The 27878-nt window shown below is 44.0% G+C and overlaps 1 protein-coding gene across 1 annotated transcript in view; it reads right to left on the bottom strand.

The window, feature by feature from the left end:
• LOC140588836 (NACHT, LRR and PYD domains-containing protein 3-like) overlaps positions 1 to 27878 on the bottom strand; it is a 67760-nt gene that overhangs the window by 7886 nt on the left and 31996 nt on the right. The window contains exons 3-7 of the mRNA XM_072711285.1: positions 12206 to 12319; positions 4273 to 4386; positions 3801 to 3864; positions 3399 to 3627; positions 107 to 1826 (exon numbers count right to left, since the gene is read on the bottom strand). Coding sequence (XP_072567386.1) covers positions 107 to 1826; positions 3399 to 3627; positions 3801 to 3864; positions 4273 to 4386; positions 12206 to 12319 — 2241 coding nt within the window. The remainder of the gene's footprint in view (positions 1 to 106; positions 1827 to 3398; positions 3628 to 3800; positions 3865 to 4272; positions 4387 to 12205; positions 12320 to 27878) is intronic.

The following is a 27878-nucleotide window of genomic DNA, read 5'->3' as shown; positions in this document are numbered from 1 at the left end:
AGTTCTAGTCGAGATTATCAATATAATAATATTCATCAGACATTACAAACAATATTGATGTATTACTGCCAGACCAGACATCATTTCCCATCCCCACGTCACTTACAGAGCCGTCCTGGAGTTCTTGACCACAGGCAGCAGCCTCCAGTGCTCTTTATCAGATCTGGTAAAATTCTTCAGATCAAACACATCCAGCTCATCATCTGACACCAGCATCACAAAGGCCAGAGCTGAGTACTGTGCAGGTGAGAGGTCTTCTGCTGAAAGACGCCCTGAATTCAGGTATCTTTGTACTTCCTCTACTAGAGAATTGTCACCCAGCTCAGTCAGACAGTGGAATAGGTTGATGGTCCTTTCTGGAGATAAATTCTCCTGTATTTTCTCCCTGATGTATTTGGTTGTTTTCCCAATGTTATGTGAGCTGGTTCCTGTCTGTCCCAGTAGCCTTTTTAACAGGGTCTTACTGGAGTCTGTTGAGAGGCCCAGGAGGAAGCGGAGGTAGAGGTCCAAGTGTCCATTCTTGCTCTCTAATGCCTGATCCACTGCAGTCTCCAGCAGGTCAGCTGATGAGTTTGATAGAAACACATATAAAGCAGCGAGATACTCCTGGATGCTCAGATGCACAAAGCAGTACACCTTCTCCTCATACAACCCATATTCCTCTTTAAAGACTTCTGTGCACACTCCAGAGTAAACTGAAGCTTCAGTGACATCAATATCATTCTCTGTCAGATCTTGCTCATAAAATATGAGATTGCCTTTCTCAAGGTTGTTAAACGCCAGTTCACAAAGTTTTAAAAGGAATTCCTTGCTGTGTTCATTAAGCTTGGTTTCATGGTGTTTCATATACTTGTCTTTTTTTAAACTTGTCTGAAAGGTCAGGAAGTGTGTGTATATTTCAGTCAGAGTCCTTGGAATTTCTCCCGTGTCAGTTTCACTAAAAAGTCTCTCAAGAACAGTGGCTGAAATCCAGCAGAAGACAGGCATGTGGCACATGATGAAGAGGCTCTTTGATGATTTCACATGTGAGATAATCCTGCTGGCCAGGCTCTGATCGATGAATCTCCTCCTGAAATACTCCTCCTTCTGGGCATCACTGAACCCTCGTATCTCTGTCACTCGGTGGATGCAGTCAGGAGGTATCTGATTGGCTGCTGCTGGCCGGGAGGTTATCCAGAGGAGAGCGGATGGAAGCAGATCCCCCTTAATGAGGTTAGTCAACAGCACATCCAGTGACATTTTCTCTGTTACATCAAACCAGCTCTCATTGTTCTGAAAATCTAGAGGAAGGCGACATTCATCCAGACCATCAAAGATGAACAAGACTTTATACCTAAACAGCTCAGTGGATTCAAGTGATTTCAGTTCTGGGACAAAGCGGTGAAGCAGTTCAATCAGACTGTATTCACCCTTGATCAAATTCAGGTCCCGGAAAGGAAGAGCAAATATGAAGTGAACATCCTGGTTTGCTTTTCCTTCTGCCCAGTTGAGAATAAATTTCTGCACAGAGACTGTTTTCCCAATACCTGCCACCCCTTTAGTGAGTACAGTTCTGATTGGTGTCTCACACCCACATAAGGATTTAAATATATCATTGCACTTGACTGTATTATCTTCCGTTTGCCTTTTTTTGGATGTTGTTTCAATCTGTCTCACTTCATGTTCATCATTGACTCCTCCAGTCCCACCTTCAGTTATGTAGAGCTCTGTGTAAATCTTATCGAGAAGTGTTGGCTGTCCTTCCTTAGCTTTCCCTTCAAATACACACTCACATTTTTGCTTCAGGTTACATTTCATTCTGTGCTGATATTGCAGCATGGGCTGTCCTGAAAAGGAATGAGAGGAAAATGCACTAATTCTCACCATGATCCCGCCCAGTATGGGAGGAAGAATATTTTCCAAAAACACACTTTTTTTACACATTCAATTCCAGATATTGCACTGTGACAAATGTGAAATGTATAGTCTTACGATACAAATTTACAGTATTGTGCATCAGTCTTAGGCAGACAAAGAAAATGTTTAAAATAATGCTGTTAACAATAACGAATTAATGCATGTGATTAATCAGGAAACCTTAATGCTCTATTTTGTTTTTAATGTAAATTAATCATGTACACTGATCCAGGGTCAGAGGTCTCGTATTGTGGTTCTTGGCAGACTGGGCAGCGACAGCGAAAGACAAGGAGACTCTTCTGAAGGGGAGAACAATGTCCTGTTATTAAGGCCTTAAAAAGACTAACACAGGTACTCAACAAGCACCAAAGCACCATAAGAGGGAAACACAGGGAGGTCAGATACCGGACAGTAAGGCGCACAAACTATGCATAATTTATTTAATGACTAAAGACACGCGAGGATCAGGCAGGGCTCACGCAAGACACAGGCAAGGGCACACAGGACAATGGGGAACAGCACAAGGATTTACAATAACAAATACAACAGGGCTATGTACATGGCCCCTGAGCATGCTGGGATATGCTAATAGGCTCCCGCTATACGGAAGCCCTCCCACCGGTGCTACAGTGTTAACATTGGGGGGGCGGGTATATCAGGAGCAGAGGTGTGACGTCACGTCGCATTATAGGGCTAGTATGGTGGTTTAGTGTGGTGTCTGTGAGAAAGCATCTGCCAGCAGGGGGCGTGTTTCCTAACTATGTAAGTTAGCAACTGTGCTTTTGGGAAATGCAGCCCAGAGCGGGAGACTGAACCATTTTAACGGCGGGTAGGGGGTCTCTGGGTGAAAACTGTCAGAAAAAACGTACATTATGTGATGAGTTATATTTGTCGTATGTGTTTTATATTTTTGTAAACCAAGAATTCCAATTATAATTCATAAATTATCAAAACCTAGATGTTATATATATAAAAAAACGCGTGATTCCTCTGACCAGTTTGTCCTGCATTTCTTTGTTCCAAGACCACACATGTATTTGTTTCATCTTCCAAAAAATACTCGCAAATAGCCGACCACCATTTTAAACGTGTGATTAATCATAATTAATCACAGCCTATTATTGTGATTAACTGGATTTTTTTAATCGATTGACACCACGAGTTTAAAGCCATTTATCTGGGAAGTAAGTTGTTCTGGGAAAAAACCCTAAAGCATCACTTCAGCTCCCAAACCTCCTCAGGGCACCACAGCCAGTCCATGTGTTCCTTACATTTCACCACCAGCTCACTTCATTCACTAATTAAATTAGCTAAAAATGTCAATGAGATATTGATTAGTGGTCAAGTAAAAAAAAACATGGATGCACAATTTCTGCAAACACTGCAGTGACTTTAGGAAAGTTTTTGGATTGGCTCAGACACCAACATGAAGATCCTTCTCTCTGGCTGCCTAAGACTTTAGCACAGTACTGTACATGTACAGAATGTTATGAGGCTCTTACTCTTCTCCAGTAATTCAGCGAGATTATTTTGCTTCATGGTCCTCAGGATGTACAGCGTGATCTTCAGAGCTCCCTCTCTACCACAGGTCTTCTGCATCTGACCATCACTGTCCAGGTCATTGTCCTCCTCCAGCTGAGGCTCAGAGCATTCTTGGTAATTCTGATCTAGGTACCTCACAAACTTCTTCAGCTCATCCTTTAGGAATTTTACAGCTTTTTCCTCTAGTGACTAAAATAAGCACAGTTAATTATTGCTACTTGCGCCAAACCTTGTCAAAGTTTTATTTGTGAATTATAGTTTGAAATATATTTCCTTTAACGGGATGGATTTCTTGTTATACAGCTATAAAAGATAAGCTGACATAACGGTTGAGAAAATATACATTAGCAATAAATACAAACCTTCAATATGGATGATAAACCCGATTTATCATGTAGATCTGAACTGCATTCTTCCATTTGGTCTCTGTGAATAAGGCAGAAAAGTTAATCTAATTCAATCCAGTTCAAATGTATTTATGTAGAGCATTTTCACAACATTATATTGTCTCAAAGCGCTTTACATCATCCCTGCCAAATGCCCCCAGAGAGCCAGCCAGAGGCGACAGTGGGGTTTTTTTTTTTTGGGGGGGGGGACAGCATGTAGCTCAACAGAGTAATGCTGCATTCCATTTGCCCTCGGAACTCGGATTCTAAGTCGGATTCCGAGTTTTTGAAGCCGGAAGTGACGACATGCGCACTCCCGTTATGGAATATTATTATAATACTATGCATTCATTATAAAGTTTCTTTCCTCATAGCTTGTATCTGTCTCTGAGCCATTTGACTGAGAGTCTGAGTGTTTAAAACTGTGTTTGTTTAAATGCACATTTACCTTTGATCTGATGGAAAAGGTCCCTCTCTGAAGGTGATTGGTTCAGCCATTGACACGTCACTCTTCAGGGAAACACAGCTGGGTACAGGGGAGTCTGCTCTCATCATCAGGACACTGTGGGCAGTGAGAGGAAACAAAAAAAAAAAATTGATGTAAAACAGTAATGGACACACTTTATGTCCGGCCTTGGTTGTAACTTCATTGTTGCAATAAAGACTGAATTTGGATCTACACCAGCGGCTTCTTACTTCTGATTTGGCGAGGAAGGAAAAACCAACAACATAAATTGGCGTCACGAACAGGATCGGAGAAGAGACCTGGGGAGGCGACCACCTGGTTGAGAACCGGGGGACACCCGTCTGCATTAAGGAGGTGCACCCTAAAGATAGGTAAGGACAGGTTTCATTATTGTTTAAAAGAATAGGGAAATAGAATAGGGAGACGTAGATGGGGGTGTCTCGGGGGACATACGCCGCCAGGCAGGGCCTCCTGGTAAGGGCACTCGCCGATTAAAAGAACTAAAGTTAAGAGAGCCGCTTGTGTAGTATTCAATGGGCCCAGTGTGTATGTGTGATGTGAGAGAAATCCCTAAAGGAAGGCTCACGTGTGGATATTCCCTCAGAAATAAGCGCCCTGAAAGAGGGGACAGTTTAATCTGAGGGTTTGGGATATTGTCTCAAGGCAAAGAGGCCTTGAACAGTTTAATAGTGATTTAAAGGTAATTCCCTGAGAGAGGGAACGGTCTAAGCTAAAGGTTTTACTATTGTGGGGCCTGGGAGGCCCGTGCGTTAAGTTGTTTAGAGACACTACCCTAGAGACAGGGGGGTCTGTTTTGTGAAGTAAAAGTTGTATTCCCCTAGAGACAGGGGGTCTATTTGTTGTTACGCTCTAAAGAGAGAGGTACGTTCATTGTTGTGGAGCAGAAATATTGTGTTTTTGAAGTGAAGATACAGTTGCGGTAGAAAAAAAAGGCCAGAGAGAACCTGTGTAGTAAAAGTGATTCAGAAGTTCTGCCCTGAGAGAGGGCCATTGTTTGTGCTGCAGATTCTTGGATCAGTGTGAGTCAGAGACATCGCCCTAAGAGAGGGGGGTCTCCTTGTTCCGATAAAGTAAAAGTTGGGTTGCCCTAAAGAAGGGGCCCGTGTGTTTTACGTTATGGGAAAAAGTGCTGTAATGTTGTAATGCAAAGTTACTGCTAAGTTGCAAAGTGAATGTTCTAAGTGAAAGTGCTGCTGAATTGCAAATAAAAGAGTGATAAGGCCAGAGAGAGCCTAAATATTAAAAGTTGTGGGGATCTTAGAGGTCTGCTGGATCAGACTGGTGTGTTAAAGGTACGCTGAGAAAAAAATAAAATAAAGGCCTGAAGAGCCATTAGTTGAATGGGAAAATATTATGCAGAAGTGGGGAAAATAATTACGTACGCAGTTTTGGGCCAAATCGGGGGAAGCCCACGTATATGTTCAACGGATAAGTTGCAAGTAAAGGTGTATAAAGCAGAAATAAGTACTCTTAAAAAAAGGGGGGGGGGGGGGGGGGGCTAGAGAAGCTAAAATTAGAAGAGATCAAGCTAGCAGGGGGTCTGGATAGAGCATTTTTGCATTTCCATTAAACGTCATTGACAGTAGTGGAAGTGCGGGTTGGTAAATTTAGAACTTTGACAAATCCTAAAATAAATGTTTTTGAATGACATGTTGTGATTAGTAGATTTTATGGATTATAGAGACTAAGTTTAGAGATAAAGGGTATTAAAGCACATCTTTGTGAGAGAATAACAGTTCATAGACAAGAGGCTTTGGTATATGTGAGCCCATAGATAATTGTGTGCAGTGTTAGAGGTTTTAGTTAGGAGAGTGAATAAGTAGAAAATAATTTAGAGGCAGTGACACATCAAGGTGAAGTAGGTACAGTCAGGGAGAGAATTCTTATTAAAAAAAAAAAGAGAAGAGCACGGGTTGACTGTGAGGAACTAATAATTTTTATATCAGACAGGAAAACAGTTCAAGTGACAGTAGAGTGCAGGAAAGCATTAAAATGCAGCCCCCAGTAAAGGCAGCAGAAACACCAGTACAGCAGTTGGGGGGAGAGCACCCTCTGCTTAAAGCAAGGATAGAAAAGATGTGTAAAAAGTGGGAGAATAGAACAAAGACCCTGGTAACTAAGTGGCCTAAAGGGGGCACATGGGATGTGGCAGTGTGTGAGGAGATGGAGATTCTGATAAAGTATCATAAGGTTAATAAGGACACAGAAAGGTGTAAAAAGAAAAGGAGTAAGGAATTGGAGGTTTTGAGGTTATTTAAAGCAAAGGGAGAGGCCTGGAGAAGGGAGCAGAAAGCCATGAGAAAGGCACTATTTGAGAAGGGAGGTGAGAAAGAAGAGATGAGGCAGGAAGCATTATGGCCACCATCTTATCAAAGTCAGTGTCCGTTAGTGGAAGCCCCCCCTACTTCATACAAGGGTCAGTTTCCAGTAATAGAGGAGAAGGTAGAATTCAGAGGGGAGGTGACACAGAAGGATGAAGGAAGTGGGGAGCAGAAAGGAACGGGAAGTTGTTTAGATGGATACAGGAAAGTGAGTGCATTGTTGCGGCAGGCTGTGCAGGAAGGACTGCGAGGGAGTGAGATAACAGGAGGACAGGTATGTGGGTCTGAGAAACAAGGGAGTGAGATAAAGGTGGGGTATGGAGCAAGTGGTAGTAATGCAGAAGGGTTGGTGCATCTGCTGGACACCCCTAACCCTCCATCTAAAGGATGGAGTCAGTTTCAGGAGAAGGAGACAGAAACAGAGAGTGAGGAAGGAGTAGAGGAGGATAATGCAGATCATAGAATAGTGAGAAGCAGGAGGGCTGTAAGGTCCCCACCAGGTACACTCCGATGCTTCCGTTAATGGTGAAAGGAGAACAGATACAGTATGTGCCGTGGGCAGGACAGGATATGGAGGGCCTGATTCTCAGACTCCCAGTTCTGGCAGAAGGGGCCGGAAAATGGATAAAAGCATTTGAGGAGGAAACTATGGGTTGGCTGCTGGCGATAGGGGAGATAAAGGCGGTTCTGGCTTGCGTTTTGGGGGTAGACGGAATGGAGAGACTGCCGCGAAGCAGTGGCCTGGACTCCTGTGAATGATGCATGTCACTTTGACGGTTACCGTGCTAACTGCTGGAATCAGCTGCGACTAATGTTTCCTCCACGGCTGAGTGTGGTTGAAATGAAGGTGGAACCCATCAAGGAGGGGGAGAGCCCAGCTGCCTATCTGCAAGCTCAAGAAAAGCGGTGGCGCACTGAGACGGAGCAGGACCTGCAGAATCCGGCATTCAGAGGTCGGTACCGGAGGGCACTGCAGGACGCGCTCCCTAAGCCAGTGAGAAGCAGGCTAAGGCAGGTTGTGGGGCTCGTTACTATGCCTGAGGAGCAGTACCGTGAGCAGCTGATCCATGCTATTGACTTGTACAGAGAGGAGGAGGACTTTGCTAAAGAGCGTGAGAGGGAACTGACAAAGAAATGGAATCAGATGCAGCTGGAGGAGCTGACCGCTAAAAAGAAAAAAGTCCAAGCACCAGTGGTCTCTCCGGACCCAAGCCCCGGGGGCAGCCTGTGGACAGCTGACAGTCTCCTGTCGCTGGGGCCCCCCCCAGGATACAAATTGGCCTGAGGTCCCTAATTGGAACAGAGTGAGTAGATACAATGGATGGGGGTTTCCTCAGACGGCACCCATTTACGCACAAATTTGAGGATCCTAGACTCTGGGGAGACTGGGGAACAGGCTGTTTCAGCTGGTGTGCTGGAGCTGTAATCAGCCTGGACACACCTCTATGTTCAAAAATCTTGTTTAGAAGATATTTACATTTTTTGTAACCTATGCCCATACTAATATCAGAGCATATCCCAGTGAATTTGTCAGGCAGAGATGCTTTGTGTCAGCTGCAGATAGACATAAAATGTACAGAGGGGGGCGTAGAGGTGCTCAGTGGACAGTACAGCCTTCTGCGAACAAAATTTGTTGTTCAATAGGGGACAGCATAGTTCATACGGGATTGAAGATGTTACTGATAAAGTTTGGGAAATCTTAGAACAGTGGGGCCCATTTATACAGGAACAATATAGCAATAGGCTGAATTGGACATAGAACAAACATACTTGTTTGTTGCGATGGAGAGATTTCAGTGTGATGGAATGCAGGCTGCTACCGAAGGTGAGTTGGTGACAGTCAGTGGAGTGCAGAGTGAGTAGGAGATTTCAGAGGTTTGTGGCTGTGAAGCATGATAGGAGTGCAGTGTGAAGGGAAATAAAGTGTAGAGGTATGTTGGCAGGAGATGTAAAGGGAAGTGCTGAGGAGGTGTGGACCACCGTGATATGGATGTAGGCCTAGTAAAGACAGGTAACCCGGGTATAAGGAAGATGACAGAAGGGTTTCTGCAGGTAGTGGTGGTGCTTATCACCAGTACCTGCGACATCTTCCTCCTGCCTGTCCCAAAGGCGGGAGGCAAAATGTGCAGGTTAGTTTATGATTTGTGTGCAGCAAAATAGTTAGTGGAGGATCACACCCTGCTAACAAATGTGTCCCCTACTGCAAAATGGTTTACGGTTGTGGATTTGTGTTCAGCGTTTTTCAGTGTGTCCCTAACATAAGTCACAGTTTTTGTTTACGTTCACCTATAGGGCTCAGCAGTTCATCCACGCCAGGATACTGCAGGGATGTGAACATGTGCTTAGGGCAAATTTGGATGGATTGAATTTATGAAGCACAGCGCTACAGTATGTGGGTGATCTTCCTCTTGTTAGCCCCCTAGTGGGGAGAGCACTGTCCCAGCAGGCGACTATAGCTGCAATGTCTAGGGTGGTGGGAGGACCGTTTGGAGCGGCATCCTCCTGGACCAACACAGGAACGGATGGCAACACAGACACCTTGGATGCGGTCCTGCCCATAGCTGGAGTCCGGCCGTACCGCCCGTGAATACTCCAAAGGGGAGACCTGCAGCATGCCTGCCTCCCACGACATCTGGGATTCTTCTGCTCACGACGGAGTGTCTGTTATACTAGTCTGCAATGTCATTAGTTAATCTTTTAGTTATTTTTGTATTACATCTGTTTTTGTATTGGGCTTGTAGTAGATTTTATAGTCCTGCTATATATGCAATATATCCAGGGGAGGTCATTGTATGGCGATCCTCCCCTCCCTTTCCTGCTGTACCCCCTGTGCTGCTGTTGGTTGATTCTCAGTGTCAGTAGTTTGTGAGCCATGCCAGCCATGGACCCCGAAGGGGGGGCCACGCCTGTGGCAGGTTGGGAGTGGAATTTCCCTGCAGCTCAGGGTTTTTGCCCTCCTTCCTAGGTTGGATGGACAGGATTGTGTGTGGGACTCTTTAGAGTCCCAAAGGGGAGAAATATATGGAATATTATTTAGTATATTCATAACATATGGAGAATGTAATCATTAGGACTTTTAAAAAACTGATGTACACTGTGTAGAGAGTGACCCTGTAAGCTTTAGAGAATGCAGACCAATTACTGTTGTGCACATTGTGATAAAAACAAGTATAAATGAGCACCTGGTGTTGGCTTAGAAGTTCTGTATCTGTTAGCCGTTTTGTCAGCCTTTGATGTATGAGTATTTACTTTATTAGTGCTGCAGCTTATCACTATATAGAAGGACATATCTTATTAACCACTTACCCAGATAATCTGCAACAAGCAGAAGCTGCCATGGTTTGCTACTGAAGGAAGGGGTTCACCTGAGTTCACCAAAAAGTTCACTGTTGGGCATTTAAAAAAACTGAGTAGAGATGGTCACGTCACCCTTATGTTCAGCCAAGGTACCAAACAGTAAAAGAGATGATTGACAAAGCTTATCATATAGGAGTCTGGATTAAGGGAGAAAACAACAATGGTGAATGGTTGAGGGAATGATGATGCTTAAGTGACAAGATATTGTTACATAATGAGAAAATGTATAAAAGTTGATGTAAACAGTAATGGACCTACTTTATGTCCAGCCTTCGTTGTAACAATAAAGACTGAACTTTGATCTATACCAGCGGCTTCTGATTTCTGATTTGGCGAGGAAGGAAAAACCAACAACACCATTTCTCAGTGATCCGAGAAATATCTCAGAGCAGCACAGAGGATCCCAAGTTCAGAATCCAAGATGGCGTCGCCCTTTATCAACAGAAGGGAAAGTTGTAGTCTTATACTGTTTAAGCACTAATTCTCATTTGTGGCTCATTAAATCGGTCGCACACACTATACCGTCCAACTTATCTGTGGACGTGTTGCTACGAAGTTTTATACATAAAGCACCACACGTAATGTGTTATCAACTGATATTGCCAACAATGGCGATTAACTGGGCTAGAATTGGATTTTATGATTAGTCGGATTATTTGTCGGATTTAAGGTAGTTTGGGCTAATTCTAAGTGAATGAAGATAAAGGCCATTTAAACTGAGGTACCTTAAATCGTAAGTTGTCCGGCTAAGGAAAAAATCTTGCTTTTTCATATGGGCCCATGGTATTGTTACTTCTGTGGCAAATGGAACGCATCCAACTCGGTTTTCCCGAGTTTTTGGCAGATGACATAATCTCGGAATTCGAAAATCGGATCCCGAGGCAAATGGAATGCAGCATAAGCCTCTGGGCCTGTGATCAGAAGGTCGCTGGTTAACACCCAGCCTCAACAGAGTAAGCCTGTGATCAGAAGGTCGCCGGTTTATGCCCAGCCTCAGCAGAGTAAGCCTCTGGGCCTGTGATCAGAAGGTCGCCGGTTTATGCCCAGCCTCAGCAGAGTAAGCCTCTGGGCCTGTGATCAGAGGGTCGCCGGTTTATGCCCAGCCTCAGCAGAGTAAGCCTCTGGGCCTGTGATCAGAAGGTCGCCGGTTTATGCCCAGCCTCAGCAGAGTAAGCCTCTGGGCCTGTGATCAGAGGGTCGCCGGTTTATGCCCAGCCTCAGCAGAGTAAACCTCTGGGCCTGTGATCAGAAGGTCGCCGGTTTACGCCCAGCCTCAGCAGAGTAAGCCTCTGGGCCTGTGATCAGAAGGTTGCCGGTTTATGCCCAGCCTCAGCAGAGTAAGGTCGCTGGTTTATGCCCAGCCTCAGCAGAGTAAGCCTCTGGGTCTGTGATCAGAAGGTCGCCGGTTTATTCCCAGCTTCAGCAGAACAGTCACATGTCTTTGGGTCCTTGAGCAAAGCCCTTAACTCCCAGCTGGACAGGAAGCAGCATCAGGCTCATGCTGGCAGAGACACATGCATCATGCCTGGTACCACTTTGCACCAGATGCTGAACAAGACCCTTTATCTTAATTGGCACTGGACATATTATTTACTAAACTAAGGTTTACTTTACTCATAAAAATGATAAATTTACTAACAAAGTGAGTGCAAAAATGCTGCCTTAATTAATCTGAGTAAATCCTATAGGGTGGTTCTGTGAAAGCAGGTAGACTTTAGCTTAATTTATTTAAAACACTTTATACTTTATTTCCAAAAAGGAAATAACCATCAGGTTAAATAGTAACACTTTACATATTAGTTATGTATTAATTAACCACTGACTAAGTCTTAGCTACATACCGATTACATGTTAATTATAAATAAAACATCCATTGATGTGATAACCTGGCCAGTCAGTAGATTCAGGCTCTCAGCTGACTTCACTTTATTGCTGCATAACGTTGCTGAGCTATAAAACTGATCCAGTCATTGGCTTATAAGTATTTGCTGATCTAAATTCAAATGTCGACCTTTTTTTGGCTGGACAGTGTAGAACAGACAGAATACAGACAGAACATCTGTTTAAATTGTCAAAGCCAACTGCATTTGACAAAGTAAAAAAAAAAAAACTATGCATTCATTATAAAGTTTCTTTCCTCATAGCTTGTATCTGTCTCTGTGCCATTTGACTGAGAGTCTGAGTGTTTAAAACTGTTTGTTTAAATGCACATTTACCTTTGATCTATAGGAAAATGTCCCTCTCTGAATGTGATTGGTTCAGCCATTGACACATCACTCTTCAGGGAAACACAGCTGGGTACAGGGGAGTCTGCTCTCTCCATCAGGACACTGTGGACAGTGAGAGGAAACAAACCCTCATGGTATAAATATAATTCATACAATGGGAACAACATCACACTGCTGTTTAGCCTTCGGCTCTGCCCTCATGTACTTTGATATGCTGGGAAGCTCTTGATTTGGTAGTCTTTCATGTTTATATATTTGTTTGCTTGTTCCAGTTTTTGTTATGTGGCGATTTTGGATAGGAGGGATGATCTGTTGCTTGCCTCTAGTATAAAAGAACTGCCTGATTGTGTTAGAAAAAGGAGAAGCAAGAAGATGGCGAGGTCTTTTTATTAAGCTACACATATTACAGTGCTGCCCACTGAGCCAGCCCTAGCTAGGAGCCCAGTTTACTTTTATGTTATTGCCTGACTATAGACCCAGAGAGACATGCATGCTAGTGGCTGTAACACTGTTACCTCTCAGTGCTCTTTCCGTTACACTCCACAGGGGGGCGCATTTCAGAAGCAGTTTCTTCCATTTTTGTTCCAATCCAGACCAGATGATTCCTGCTGGGGTCTCTGTGAACATAAAGGGTAAATAGATACATACATAAACAATATCTAGCACTCAGCACTCATACATCGAATCAACGCACTGGGTCTCCATTCTGTTACTTTGACACATTTCATGTCCGGGCTGCAGACTGACTTTCTCCGCTAGTACTGAGAAAGTTACTGAAAATTTTAGGAGCACCAGCACAAAATTCAGATTCAACATTTAGATCGAGATGTAGTGCAACACCTCTTAACTGTATTACTGATAAATGCTTTGGGAATAAATATACAATTTACAGAAATAACAAAGTGACGTTTTTTACGGAAGAGGATTAGGGCCACCATGAAAATATTATTTGAATTCTGATTTTAATCTCAGAATTCTTAGAATTCTGAATTTAGGAAAAAAGTAAGAATTCTGAGATTAAAATCAGAATTCAAATAATATTTTCACGGTGGCCCTAATTCTCTTCCGTACGTTTTACTTTAAAGGAGAAAGACAAAAAAGTGAAGTAGCGCTTAAATCAATGGCACCGCCGCTCTATATGAGTGTTTCATACATTTTATTATTAGTTCGTATAATCTTACCTGCCAATGAAAAATATCTTAATTTTTTTCCAGAATCTTATTCGTGTGTCTCGACAAAATGGCGATTCCAGGTTTAAATTAAATCACTTTCACTTTCATTTACAGACAGGAAATGATCCGCTTCGTGTCAAACGCGGATTCGCGGAAGCGGTCTGAGCAGAAACGGACGCGGACTCAGTGGCACGGCGGACAGTTTTTGGGAATTTTATCCGTGTGACTTAATAATAAGCGATAAGCGAAAGGGGACAAGCTCCCGCCGCCACCTAATTCTGTCATAACGCACATTCTGCATTATATTTCTGCATATAAAACGCTGATGTTCCCGTTATTTTTTTCCTGTGCGCTGAATTACTGGCAGCTTTTAAATTCCTAAATTCTCTATTACGAATTAGTGCAAAAGCATCGTGGCACATTTTTCCCTTTGCATAGTGTATCCCATGTTTCTGGTCACATTGTTCATCCAGGGACACGGTGATGTCACTTGGGACCTATGGCGTTATATAAGTGACTCATCCCTGAGCTCATAGACTGACTTTCACAAGCAACATCTCCACAACATCCCCAGACATTTTGTCATATTTGCGCCACAATTATTAGCCAATCGGAGACCCGAAGTATCCAATTTCTGATTGGTCAATTTCCTTTCCAGCCTCTTTACAGAAGGTGACTAGAAGAGAAGTTGCACAAGGAAATGCGGAAATTATTTTGCCTACTGGACAAAACAAGATGTTAAATATGATGACACTTGTGTCAGGTAGAACAGGAATAACTAATGATCACAGTTAAGTTTTAATAAACATGGCGCATAACAGTGACAAACCTTTCTCACGATCCCTTTCTCCTCCTCTATCCCATATCCCAGCAACGTCACATTCCAGAACCATAACCATACTAGTGCATGCATAGAACACAACAGACATGTTCAGTAAAGTCTGGTTGAAGCAATGACCTGTGGGGCACAATGCACACCTCTTAATTTTCAGATGATGAGATTTCAGATAAGTTCAGATTTCTTTCCAGACTGATAGATGTCAATGACTGTTTCTCATCTGTCCTTGAGTTTCCTTAGATGAGGGGTAGCCAATCTTATCCGCAAAGGGCCGATGTGTATGCGGGTTTTCGCTGCAACTCCCCAATTCGATTACTAATTAGAGGACTGATTGGCTGAAAGAGTCCTCACACCTAGGTTTGAACAGCTGACCTACAGGTTATCCCAAAAACCTGCATACACACCGGCCCTTTGCAGATAAGACTGGCTACCCCTGCCTTAGATTGTGGGATGACGTGTTGCTTTGTTAGATATTTTAACCTACTTCACTTTGTCAGACAGGTTCTATTTCAGTAATTTCTTGATTGACCAGGTCTGGCAGTAATCAGGGATGGGTGTGGCTAGTGAAACTGAACTCAGCTTTCCAATAATTGTGGTTGATCAAAGTTAATTCATGATTTATCAATGGGGGTGGGGCCAATTACTTTTTCACATAGGGCCAGGTAGGTTTGGATAGCTTTTTTCACTTAATAAATGACATCATCCTTTAAAAACTGCATTTTTTATTGACTCTGGTTATCTTTGTCTGATATTAAAATTTGTCTGATGATCTGAAACATATGTATAAAAATAAGTAATCAGGATACTTTTTCACATCACTTTATACAGTGGCGTGCACAGACATTTTGGGGGGCAAGTGCTCCAGGGGGAAAAAAGGGCACTTTTTGCATATGTGGAAAACCTTTTCTTTTTATAATAAAAAAAACGCACAGGTTAAATGCAATTTCACTTTTATTTCAAAACATTCTCTAAAAATAGACCAAAATGTATGAGAACGAATAAGACTGACTGTGGTCATTACAAGAACAGGGCAGAATGGTCGTTTTCACAGGCAATTGGGAACTGCCTATTTTTCCTTTAGCAAATTAATGTGTTAATGTTGCCAATATGTTACACCAAAAAAAATTAACATGTCTAACCAGTGCTTCTCAAAACTTTTAACATGCACCCCCAACACCGTACCCTTCAAACTACCAATAACAACGTCACTGTTCTGTCACAATCAGGTCACAACACAGTGCGTAAATGTCTGCGAGCATCGCTGAGTCAGTAACAACCAGTTAGGCTAAAGACTGCATCTTTAGACAGTTGGACATTAATTTCAATCTTACCAAAGTAGGACAGTAGTTGACGTTAGTTATGGAAAGGCTAATCCACAAAAACGGAGAAACGTCCATAATTCTATTATTCATAATCATGTCAAGGTTTTAGGTTTTTCTGCAGTTCCATCTCTAAAAAGTGTGATGTCTTCCCGTCACTGACTTCAGTTTGAAAACTTTGTATTTATTCACAGATTTCCGTGAGATCATCCTAAAATTTGTAACGAAAAATGGGCTCAAAAGAGCCCTCTGCCTAACGGCATGTAGCCTATAGCATAACGTGATATTTTCAATAGTGTATGCAAAAAGGTCGGAATTGATGGAGAGTGGGGTTGCCTAAATGGTTTAGGTTACATTTTAAATGTGTCGTTTTTTTGTTTATCCATATGGATGGATGGAGGGGGCAAGCTGGCAAAGTTTGTCATGTGCAGTTTCTGACAGGCTACTTCACAACAAAACAATTGCAGGTTGGTCTTAGAGGGCAAACAGAATAATTTCACTCGATTCATGGGTTACCTGACTGGTTGGGAAGGGAAAGAGCTGCCGTGTTGTCCGCCGTGGCTCCCAGTAGCTATAGTTAGCCTACTATGCCTACTCCAAGTAGTCCTATGTCATGCCGCCGCTACACGCCTCACAACAAATGAACTGCAAGCGTGTTCACGTGACACGGTGACAGTGAAAAAGCGACAGGGTTCGGGTGTCTTTGAAGAAGGGGCACAAATCAAGCCATTATTTTCACACCTTTTTAAATCGCGCAGCTTTAAAAAATAAAATAAAAATCACGTCTTTCAAAAGGGCACTTTTTTGGACTGAGGGCAAAAGGGCAAGTGCTTCAGCACCACCTCGTCTCTATCTGTGCACGCCAGTGACTTTATATATAACCTGCATTGGGAATATACACTCACCTAAAGGATTATTAGGAACACCTGTTCAATTTCTCATTAATGCAATTATCTAATCAACCAATCACATGGCAGTTGCTTCAATGCATTTAGGGGTGTGGTCCTGGTCAAGACAATCTCCTGAACTCCAAACTGAATGTCAGAATGGGAAAGAAAGGTGATTTAAGCAATTTTGAGCGTGGCATGGTTGTTGGTGCCAGACGGGCCGGTCTGAGTATTTCACAATCTGCTCAGTTACTGGGATTTTCACGCACAACCATTTCTAGGGTTTACAAAGAATGGTGTGCAAAGGGAAAAACATCCAGTATGTGGCAGTCCTGTGGGCAAAAATGCCTTGTTGATGCTAGAGGTCAGAGGAGAATGGGCCGACTGATTCAAGCTGATAGAAGAGCAACTTTGACTGAAATAACCACTCGTTACAACCGAGGTATGCAGCAAAGCATTTGTGAAGCCACAACACGCACAACCTTGAGGCGGATGGGCTACAGCAGCAGAAGACCCCACCGGGTACCACTCATCTCCACTACAAATAGGAAAAAGAGGCTACAATTTGCACGAGCTCACCAAAATTGGACAGTTGACTGGAAAAATGTTGCCTGGTCTGATGAGTCTCGATTTCTGTTGAGACATTCAAATGGTAGAGTCAGAATTTGGCGTAAACAGAATGAGAACATGGATCCATCATGCCTTGTTACCACTGTGCAGGCTGGTGGTGGTGGTGTAATGGTGTGGGGGATGTTTTCTTGGCACACTTTAGGCCCCTTAGTGCCAATTGGGCATCGTTTAAATGCCACGGCCTACCTGAGCATTGTTTCTGACCATGTCCATCCCTTTATGACCACCATGTACCCATCCTCTGATGGCTACTTCCAGCAGGATAATGCACCATGTCACAAAGCTCGAATCATTTCAAATTGGTTTCTTGAACATGACAATGAGTTCACTGTACTAAAATGGCCCCCACAGTCACCAGATCTCAACCGAATAGAGCATCTTTGGGTTGTGGTGGAACGGGAGCTTCGTGGCCTGGATGTGCATCCCACAAATCTCCATCAACTGCAAGATGCTATCCTATCAATATGGGCCAACATTTCTAAAGAATGCTTTCAGCACCTTGTTGAATCAATGCCACGTAAAATTAAGGTAGTTCTGAAGGCAAAAGGGGGTCAAACACAGTATTAGTATGGTGTTCCTAATAATCCTTTAGGTGAGTGTAGTTTAGTCACCACTTTCATCACTACTTCTTATCTTTTATTTAATCGTGACCTATTCCACAATTTCTCTAATATGACTGACAACCACCAATACATTATACAGTGTATATACACACACATGATTTTGTTATATTGCTCATCAGTGTTTAAGAATTCAGTGCAAGATACTCAGTGTAACTGGTTCTTTGGTGCCTTTAACATGTAACATTTTCTGAGTGATCATGAAGTTAACATGGACTTGGCTACAAACAAAATAGAATATTTATCTATAGAAGGTTTATTTATCCATCATCATGGACATTACAGTACGTTTAGTGTACTTATAGGACATGTCCACCGTTTTAATCTGGCTTAGATTTAAGTTATAAAAACCAGCATATAGGCCTGTAAACACATAACCAGCGTGTGCTGCCATTTCATATTATAGAAAATACGACAAGTCAAGTTTCCAACTACATCATTGTAATGTAATTTGCAGTCATATACTGTATCGTTCCACGTGTGTGTATACGTCCTATGGCAAGCAGTTTTAACATTTAATCAAATCACACTCCTATCTGTAATTACATTTCAGAAGTCCATAATAGCATTTCTCCAGGTCAAAACTGTATTCTCACTAGTCAGAATGGCAATTACAGATATATACAATAACTTTTAGTAGAAGAAACTGTTTAAGTCTCAAGTCTAAGTGAAGACTTAAGTCTCCATTGTCATTCCAATTTGACATTACTGTTTACCAAATATTTAACTGCATATTTGTTTATTTTTTGTCTGTTTTAGTAACTGATGTGACTAAATAGGAATCACCACTTGAACAGTTCAAAAACTGTACGTCTCATAGTTCCTTAGGCTTGTATACATTTTTAAAGTGCAGACGCTCCTCTACTTACAAATGAGTTACGTTCCGAATGGCCATTCATAACTTGAAATGTTCGCAAGTCGTTATTCAACATCATTTTAAGGGTATGTGCAAGTACAAATAACTAGGATGCTGGGAGTACGCACGCTACGCTGCTGCGCGGCGGGAGTAGCGGCCAGAAGTCGTACTAGGAGGAATTGGCGCGCAGAGAAGGAAAAAAAAAAAAAAAAAGTTGCAGACAGGAAACTGGAGCCCAATGAACACAATTTGGACTTAAAGTCCTCTTTGTTCGTATGTCTGAAAGATCGTAAGTTGAACATTCGTAAGTATAGAGCAGCATCTGTACACTGAAACAACTGAAAGTCAAAATGATTTGACACTACTTCTGAATCAGATTCCGCATTCATCCCCCCACCCCATACAGAGCTAGCGGCTGCTGCTCTACTGAAAACCAGCTGCATGTTACAGTTCTTCTGCACATGCGGGTCACTGCATGACTGTGGCCAATTCACACTGGAATCTGATACTGGCTGCATTTAGAAAATAATGTGAACAGGCAAAGAAAAGGATCTGAGCAGAAAATCTGAATTGAGCGCCTGGGCTTGCTGTGTTAATGTTGCCTTCGTTGAAAAAATTTTATTTATATTTTTCTCTCAAGTTCTTCATACTTTTTAGAAAACTCAATTTGAGGCAGCCAGGTAACTCGTTTTTGTAAATTAAAGTTAAGTAATTTTTTTTACAGTGTATAAGTAAAAGTTTGGAGCCTTTTTCCTCTGTTGTGTTAGGGAAATGAAAAACGTTGTAAAATTAATTTTAAATTTTACTTGAGTATAATTACTCATAAAATAAGAAAATTAATGGATATGTTTCCATTTTATACTCTGCTGAGGCTGGTCAGACAGGTCCAGCAAGCAACAGGAGCAGGAAGTATGTGAAACACGTACATCAAGGAAAATAAGCCCGGTGTTTATTACTATTATCACATTACTTACTAAATAGACCAATGTAACAGAGTACTGTGTAAGTGAGAATTCCTGTACAGAACAGCTTACAGAGGAACACTGAGACACACACGCAGAGATAAGAATGATACTATAAGTCATAGCTATGTGGCTAATGAAAGTGATTTAAAATTATTAATTTAAGAGTTTAACATTATTTTTACTTTGGTCTTCAGCATGTCACACTTCTAGTCCCGGAATTAAAAATCATAAACTGCTGCTAAAGCAATTAATATCATTTTGTTAAAATATTCTCTGTCTTACCTTGAGTCAGAACTGTATGGGAAGGCAGAAAAGACCAGGTGATACTGGCTTTGGAGAGAGAAATTCCTGGTTATAAAGATGCAGCAACTTGCTTTTTTGTAGTTATGGGGCGTGACAGAGCACATGACAGCGTGAAAGGAGGGTGGAACAGTGCAGTGGATGGACAGAGGGACGGATGGATAGACAGACACCCATCAGAGATATTCTTCTCTCCATTACAAGGGCACCCCAGAGAGCCACAGTTCCTCCACTAGAAGGGCACTAATGCCCCCCTTTACCATCGTAAGGGCACCTGATAGGGCATAACATTACATTTTCTTCAGTAGATGGGCTCTCATAAACACACTTCTTATTCTCTTGTTCTATAGGGCACATCACCTCACATGAAGGGGGCACCCTAGATGGCATTAAATCACAAGGACAGCCAATAACATGCTTTTGTCACTCTGAAGGACACTTTCAGTCATGGGCATGTGTTAGAGTGGAAAATGTATTACTTTTATCATATTAAGTATGTGTGTTAGCAATATGTAATATATATGTATCAGCCCCTGCGTCTAGTGACAGGGCAGAACAAAGTGGTCCCTAGACGCCGAAGGATGAGAGAACAGGAACTATAACTCTGGGTGGGGAATAGGCTTGTCAACATGGCCAAGGAGGCCTACCCTGGGTTGTGTAGCGTTTCCTGATAAACCTTTGTCTGTAAAGGTACTAGCAGTATTAACAGTTTAAACTACGCCCCATGTAAGCCCCTCCCGCCAAGTATAAATAAAGAAGCCAAGGGACTGCCCGGTGTGACACTGAACTGAGGCGCAGATACTGTCTGTTGCATCTAAGTGAGTGGGCACCCTTGCGCAAGTAAAAGATAAGAAGTGTGCTGTCTCTTTAAGTCCTGAGTCCAAGAAGTGCATGTGTGGAGTGGCAAGCGACAGCGCTTCCTCCACATAGGTAAAGGTGAGAGGGGGTCAAAGCTACGGCGCTTTCCTCCAGCTCCCCAACAGCATGTGCCCCCCCCCCGAATCTACTGCTGATAACTACCATTTCCAGAACCTCTCTGATCAGATATCAAACCCTGACAGCCCACCTATCCCTGAGGTATTTGCTCTGGTCTGGATTAACCACTGTTTGCAGGTGCCTGTACGAAAATGATATAAAGAGCTTTAAGACCGAGTAAAACAAAAATGTCAAAGTGCCCCAGGTAAAAGACAAAACATCTTCAATAGAAACAAATAATTCTGTGAGCATCAAGTTGGTAAACAGGGAAGAAATAGCAATCTGAGCACCGCCTAATGGTGCACTAAAGGGGGGTTACTATGGAAACCAAAATTCATGTAACCAGAACCAAATGGGCTGTGAGGAGTCAGAACAGGAGACTGAGGAACATCCAGGAGGGTCAAGGGCTCCTACACGGGGAGTAAACAGAGGTAGGAACAAGGATAAGGAACACTGACGAATCATGAGCAGGAATGGACGTGTAGTACTAACACTGACCAATCATGAGCGGGAATGGACGTGCAGTAATAACACAGAACTAACTGCATTAACACTCACAATAACTGACAAAGGAAAAGAGCACAGGCAGGTACATATATACACAAATAATGAGGTCTAGATGTGGGACAGGTGTAAATCATTACAAAAAAACAAACGCTAGAGACAACGAACAACAAGGAGTGGGTGAACTGGTGACTGAACTACAAACTGAAATACCAGGGATGGAATGGCCAGGGACACCAAACAGGAGTTCGACAGGCTGGACAGGGCAGGGTAGGGACCAGGAACATGAAACAGACACCGGACAGGACAACTACGAGGATACAATGACATTTGGGAACCAACAGGGACATCTGGACTAGACTGTATAATGTACAAGGCAGGGTGTGAACAAGCAAATGCATTTCATCGTCTCCCACTTCAGACCCCTGATACATACCTACCACCTGATACTCTGGTTCTGCTGGATAGACTGAGAAATTCTGTAGTGTTAGAAAAGCAAATAAAAAAATAGACAGGAAAAGACCCAGTACTGTCACTGGTAAAAAGATATGTGATGCATGAATGGAAAGCTGAAAATGAAAGCTCTACAAGACAGAAATGCCAAACATTAAGGAGAGGTTACTGAAAACAAAATGCAAATACAGAGAAACAGGTTTAACAAGTCTAACACAAGGCATGACCAGACTGGACATGACGGAATGGAGGCTTAACTGATCCAACTGATAGTTTCAGTATCTCCCATGTGATATTTTCTCCGGTCTTCATCATGAATCCAGGCAGGTTTCATGCAACGGCGAGGCATGACGCACGCAGAAATGGTGGACGACCCACTTGCGGCTCACAATCCAAAAACAGGGTTTATTAAATTAACTAAAAACATAAGAAAACACTAACAAAACAAAGGACCACGAGGGGTCAAAAGTAAATGGGAACAAACAAGGCTAATAACAAAAACAGGGCAGGTAAGCAGAATACACATCTAACACTGACAATCACAAACAACAAACCACTAGCAAACTGAACAGAAGCGGGACTAAAATACTAAGGGGTATCGAGACTAATACTTGACAGGTGAGGCTAATTAACAAAGACCAGGAAAACGGGGCACAGATGAAACTAATTAACTCAAAGGAACTAAAACAGGGAAACTATGAACTAAGCAAAAAACAGGAAAACAGAGTCTAACACTGGGGAATTAGACAGGTAAAAACACAAGCAGGGGCACAAGGAACGAAAACCAAATACAAAATCACCAGACACAAGAACTAGAACAACTCAAATGAAACACTAGGGAGCAAAATACAAAAACAGAGGAGGTAGGATTCGGACACAGGACAGAAGAGTTCATATACAACCAGATGCTCAATGTGTTGAGCCATGAGGCCGACAGTGAACAAGGGAAAACACAAACACGAGGGACAGGATGACCAGCAACGCCTGCTGGCCAAACGGGGAAGGGACACAGAGTGGAACAGGAGCTGACCTTGACAGATTTGATTGTAGGTTGACCCTGGACACTGGCAGGTGTTGAACAGCTTCGATCAACATGCCATATCACCGACGAATTCCCTGTCGCTTTGCTGTCGTACTTTAACAGAATGTTGTATCTTTTGCACTTCACATAAGCCACTGGCTCATTATTCTCATTATGCACACGGTCAAAACTTTTCCACACCTCAGACTTTGCTTTAGTTGCCGGTGCAACCAAAACGTAATCGCCAGAGGCTAGCCTCCATTTCACCTCCTCAGTATCAAGGTTATTATCGTCAACGAAAACGAACGAAATAACGAAAACTAGAATTGAAAAAACATTTTCGTTAACTGAAATAAATAAAAACGACAATTAAAAGAAAAAACGGTAACTAACTATAACTGTATTGTGCGTTGACAAAACTAACTAAAACGTACTGAAATTATAGAAGAAATGTCCTTCGTTTTCGTCTTTGTCAATTTATTTTTAAGTCGATTTATTTCGCTCTAGCAGTTTTACGTGAGCTGGCAGCACCGTACGGCACCTCTCTGTCCGTCACTTCTTCTTTACAGTCGGCTTTTGCTCACCGCGATACCTGGAAAAATGGCGACGACAAAAGTTGGGAGAAGGCGGCAGAGTCCTATCTGGAATTTCTTTGACTATGACAGCGAGACAGTTAAGAGCAGGTGCATTGTAGAAACAGGTGACAAAATCTGAAAGTCCACTTGAGAAGCTCGCATAAGACGGCTAATCGCGAGTACCTTGACCAAGTAGCCTCTCTGATTAGCTCCCCCAAAAAAGAAGCAATTGAACATCCCGGCCAGGTAGCACCGGGAAGGAGGAGACAACCATAATGAACTGCTTTCACCGACAACCAAACAGCTGCTGGTTAGTAAATACGCAGGAGCACCACAAGACTTCATTTCCTTTTTGTTTATAATATTGGACGCATGGTTAACATAGAAAAGCAAAGCACATCAGCATCAAGCCCCCGGGGAAGACCCAGGACACTCTGGAGAGACTATATGTCTCAGCTGGCCTGGGAACGCCTCGGGATTCCCCCAGAGGAGCTGGAGGAAGTGGCCGGAGAGAGGGAAGTCTGGGTTTCCATGCTGAGACAATCCTGTTGTGCAATGGTTTTTGAGTTTGTTAATGTTTTTCTCAGATTGAGCTCCCTGAGACTCCTGGCTGTCAAGAAATGTGACGTGTGCCTCGTGAATGGGTTTATATTCTTATGTTCATGTGTGTCTTTAGTCTATTGGCTATTTTGATTTGTACCAGGCACACTACCTGTATCCAACATCAGAAGCAGTATCACACACATTTTGCACATAAGCTGCTTTCTTGTACAGTGTTGGTTGTTGTGGATGGTTGGTTGTTCAAAAGTAACTGAATACACTTTTTGAAATGGTTTCCTTTGTTGAGTTTTGTTACACAATACTTACTGATCTTTTTGAATCCTGCACCTGACAAATAACCCAAAGTATGAAAAAATGAAAACTAATACTAAAACTAATAAAAACTAAACTAAAACTAAGCATTTAGAAAAAATTAAAACTAACTAAAACTAGCAAACCTGCTCTAAAAACTAATTAAAACTAACTAAATTAGAGGGAAAAAAGGTCAAAACTAAATAAAACTAAACTATAATGAAAAATCCAAAACTATTATAACCTTGCTCAGTATCCATTTTTGCATCTTTCTTGCGCTAATCGAAACGCATCACCTGGCCATTCATTTACCGTGCAAGCTGGAGCGCAAGCCCGTGTAAAATGATAGAAATTAAGCCTGAACCCGACCGAACCCCTCAGGTCCTGGCGGGTTCTGACAAACATCTTCAGCACTACTGTCGATGTCCTCTCCATGCGGCTCACACAGAGCCTCCCAGTCTGTAGTCTCCAAACAATCCTGCAGGGCTGCACTGGTCTCCTTTGTCCCTTGTCTCTCACTGTCCTGACCGTGGCTGGCTGCCTCTTCACTAGTGGTAGATATGTGGGTAGAAAATAAACCAGGATGTGATCAGTTCTGCCCAGGAGGGGAAAGGCTGTACAACTATATGCCTCTTTAACATTCACATACAGTGCAGTGTCTTGTTTTCCCTGGTTGGACGGTGCACTAACCGTGTAGAGGTGCTGAGTGTCCTGTTCAGGGAGACGTGATTGAAATTGCCTGAGATGAGGATGAAAGCATCTGGGTGCCTCGTCTGAAGTCTCACAATCAGAGTGGATGGCGTCACATGCAGTTGTCGCGTCGGCCGATGGAGGAATGTAAACAATAATGGCGATCACAATAATGGCGATCACAATAATGGCGATCACAATAATGGCGATCACAATCATATTTCTTGTACAGAAATGAAAATGCATGTGATCATTATCATCTTCACCTCTGACAGGGGCTGTTGGTAGTCCACAGATTTGCTGGTACAGCCTGTCTGAAAAGACGTGTGGACCCACTCCTCCACGGACTACACAGACAGAAATCATTCTGGCCACCTTTGTGTCCAAGGCTGCCGCAAGTGAAGAGGCAAAGAAAACACTTACAGTTAGTGACCCCATCCAGTACTTACAAGTTCACCTACTTACCAGAGAGAGACACTTGCAGCAGGGGAGGCACAATCATTCAGATTAAACTTAATTCCACATGAACTAAAATCTGCAGAAAACCTGACATACATAATGACAAACATTAATAACTTCCTAACCTTCAGTGCTCAGTGCCAGTTGGCGGTCCTTTTTCAAGATCCAAGATTCGAGATACAGTGTTGCCGCTCACCTTCGCAGAGGCAACCTCGCCTCCACCTACCTGTCCTGGCCAGCGAAAGAAGAGGTGCAGGGGAAAAAGGGAAGAAGCCGCCCCGACGATCTTCTTGGGGGCGTGTTATCTCTCCGCAGCACCTCTTCCCGAGGAATGTCAGGAGGAACCTGACCTCGCTGGGAAGCGCCTGACCTGGACGCGCTGGGTGAAGTACTGTTGCTGCCGCTCTGCCCGCGGCCCTGCCGGATGCCGCCGCTCTGCCCGCGGCCCTGCCTGCTGCCGCCACTCTGCCCGCAGCACCATCCGAGGTGCCCGCTGCGGTGCCCCCTGCTGGCCACGGGTTGGCGGCGCCCGCTGAGGCGCCCCCTGCTGGCCGCACGCCCGAGATGCCCGCTGAGGTGCCCCCTGCTAGCCGCACGCCCGAGGTACCTGCTGATGCCGCCGCTCTGCCAGACCCGCCTGTGCCGGATGTCCTGCCAGTTCAGCCCGTCCCGCCTGCCCAGCACGTCCAGCCCGGTTCTCGTGTCCAGCCCGGCTCGCCTATCCAGCCCTGCTCACCCGTCTTGCCTGTCTCTCCGGCTGCACCTTCCGCCACCACACCCGCGGCACCGCCTGATGACTCGCCTATCCCGGTCCCGTTCCCTCCAGCCCTGATCCTAGTCCCCGAGGAGGTCCCAGACTGTCTGACTGCCGCTCTTTCTTCCTTGGAGGAGGAAGACCTCGAGTGGGACCCCTCGGGGACCTCCCTAATGACTCCTTGTGCTTTGCCCCGACACGGTCACTTCTGGCTGAAACCCCGCCTGTCAGTCTCCAGAAAGGGGAGGGGACACTGGCGCAGGACTGTGGTCCCGCCCGCCTTGCCCCCTGGCTCACCCTCGTGCGCCTTGGCTGGGGTTCCAGGGTAGCCTGCGGTTCCTCCGGCTCTGGGTCAGTGGTCACCCCCGGGTCCCCCCCCCGGTGCCTCGGTGCTGGTCCTCGGTCCCGCCTCCGGCTCCGTGTCGGCCACCTCCGGGCCCCCCTGCTTCGGCTGGGCATTGGACGGAACCTTTCCTGGCTCCAGCTGCACCGTCGCCTGCCACGGCTTCCCCCTCCTGCTAGCCTGTGCTGGTGGTCCCTCTGGCTCCCTCCATGTCCCCTCCGTCACTCCCTCGGCCCGTCTCCTGGGCCCCTGCGTGGTCCCCTGCTGCTCCTGCCTCCCTCTCGCCTGCGGCCCCTCCGGCCACCGCCCGTCGCCCGTCTGGGCTCCCTCGGGCTCCCCTTCGTCCTCCGTCCATTCCTGTCTGGTCTCCCTTGTCTGCTCCTCGTCCCTTCGTCCCTCTTGTTTCTGTTCTCGATGTCTGGGGCTGGATGCTCTGGTGTGTGCTGGCTCACTCTTGGGTCTTGCCTGTCGGGACCTGGTCCTTCCGGCTCTGTCGGGCCCCGGCTGGGGGGTGGGGGGGCCCTTAGGAACACCAGCGTGCTGACACACACAGGTGTGCACACAGGTGCTCACGGACACGTGCTCACGGAGACACACTGTCTTGATCGGCTGTTGTTTCTGGGCATGGGTTGTAATGCTGGTTGTGTGTGTTGTTCAACAACATTTAACGTTTGATGGTCGTTGTGATTAGTACAGATGTTGTATATTGTCTTTCTCTTTTCAGCAGACATGGAAGCAGATTATCTGTTTTGTTTTTTTTCTTTTCTCCCTTTTTTTTCCCCTCTCTCTCCCTTCTTCTCCTTTGTTTCCCCCACCTCCCTCTCCTTCTTTTGAGGAAGTAAATAAAAAATAATAAATAAATAAATAAATAATAAAATTAATAAATAAATACAAATAAAGTAGTCCTCTGCAGAGGGGGGGTGGAGGAGGGAATATTTATATTTAAAAAAAAAAACATGTCCATTCACAGCCTCCTCTGGTGGAAAGGAGGACAAAAGTGTCTCGGGAGTCTGGAGACCAGGAGAGACAGGGATGTCATTGTCATCATCCTCATCGAGTCCAGCCGCTCGAGTCCTCAGCAATGAGGATCCTGCAAGCCAGATCACCGTCAGGGAAATGCACCACATGGTTGTAGAATCTTATAGACATGGATCATGTCCCCCCTCAGTCTCCTATAAGAACATAAGAACTATACAAACGAGAGGAGGCCATTCGGCCCATTGAGCTTGCTTGGGGAGAACTTACAGTAACTAATAGCTCAGAGTTGTTAAAATCTTATCTAGCTCTGATTTAAAGGAACCCAAGGATTCAGTTTGCACTACGTTATCAGGAAGACTATTCCATATTCTGACTACACGCTGTGTAAAGAAGTGCTTCCTTAAATCCAATTTGAAATGTTCTCCCGCTAATTTCCATCTATGGCCATGAGTTCTTGTATTTGAACTAAT

Source organism: Paramormyrops kingsleyae, chromosome 4 (assembly GCF_048594095.1).
Source record: "Paramormyrops kingsleyae isolate MSU_618 chromosome 4, PKINGS_0.4, whole genome shotgun sequence".
NCBI lineage: Eukaryota > Metazoa > Chordata > Actinopteri > Osteoglossiformes > Mormyridae > Paramormyrops > Paramormyrops kingsleyae.
Note: the sequence above shows the minus strand (reverse complement) of the source record. Positions and strands in the feature narration are given on the sequence as shown.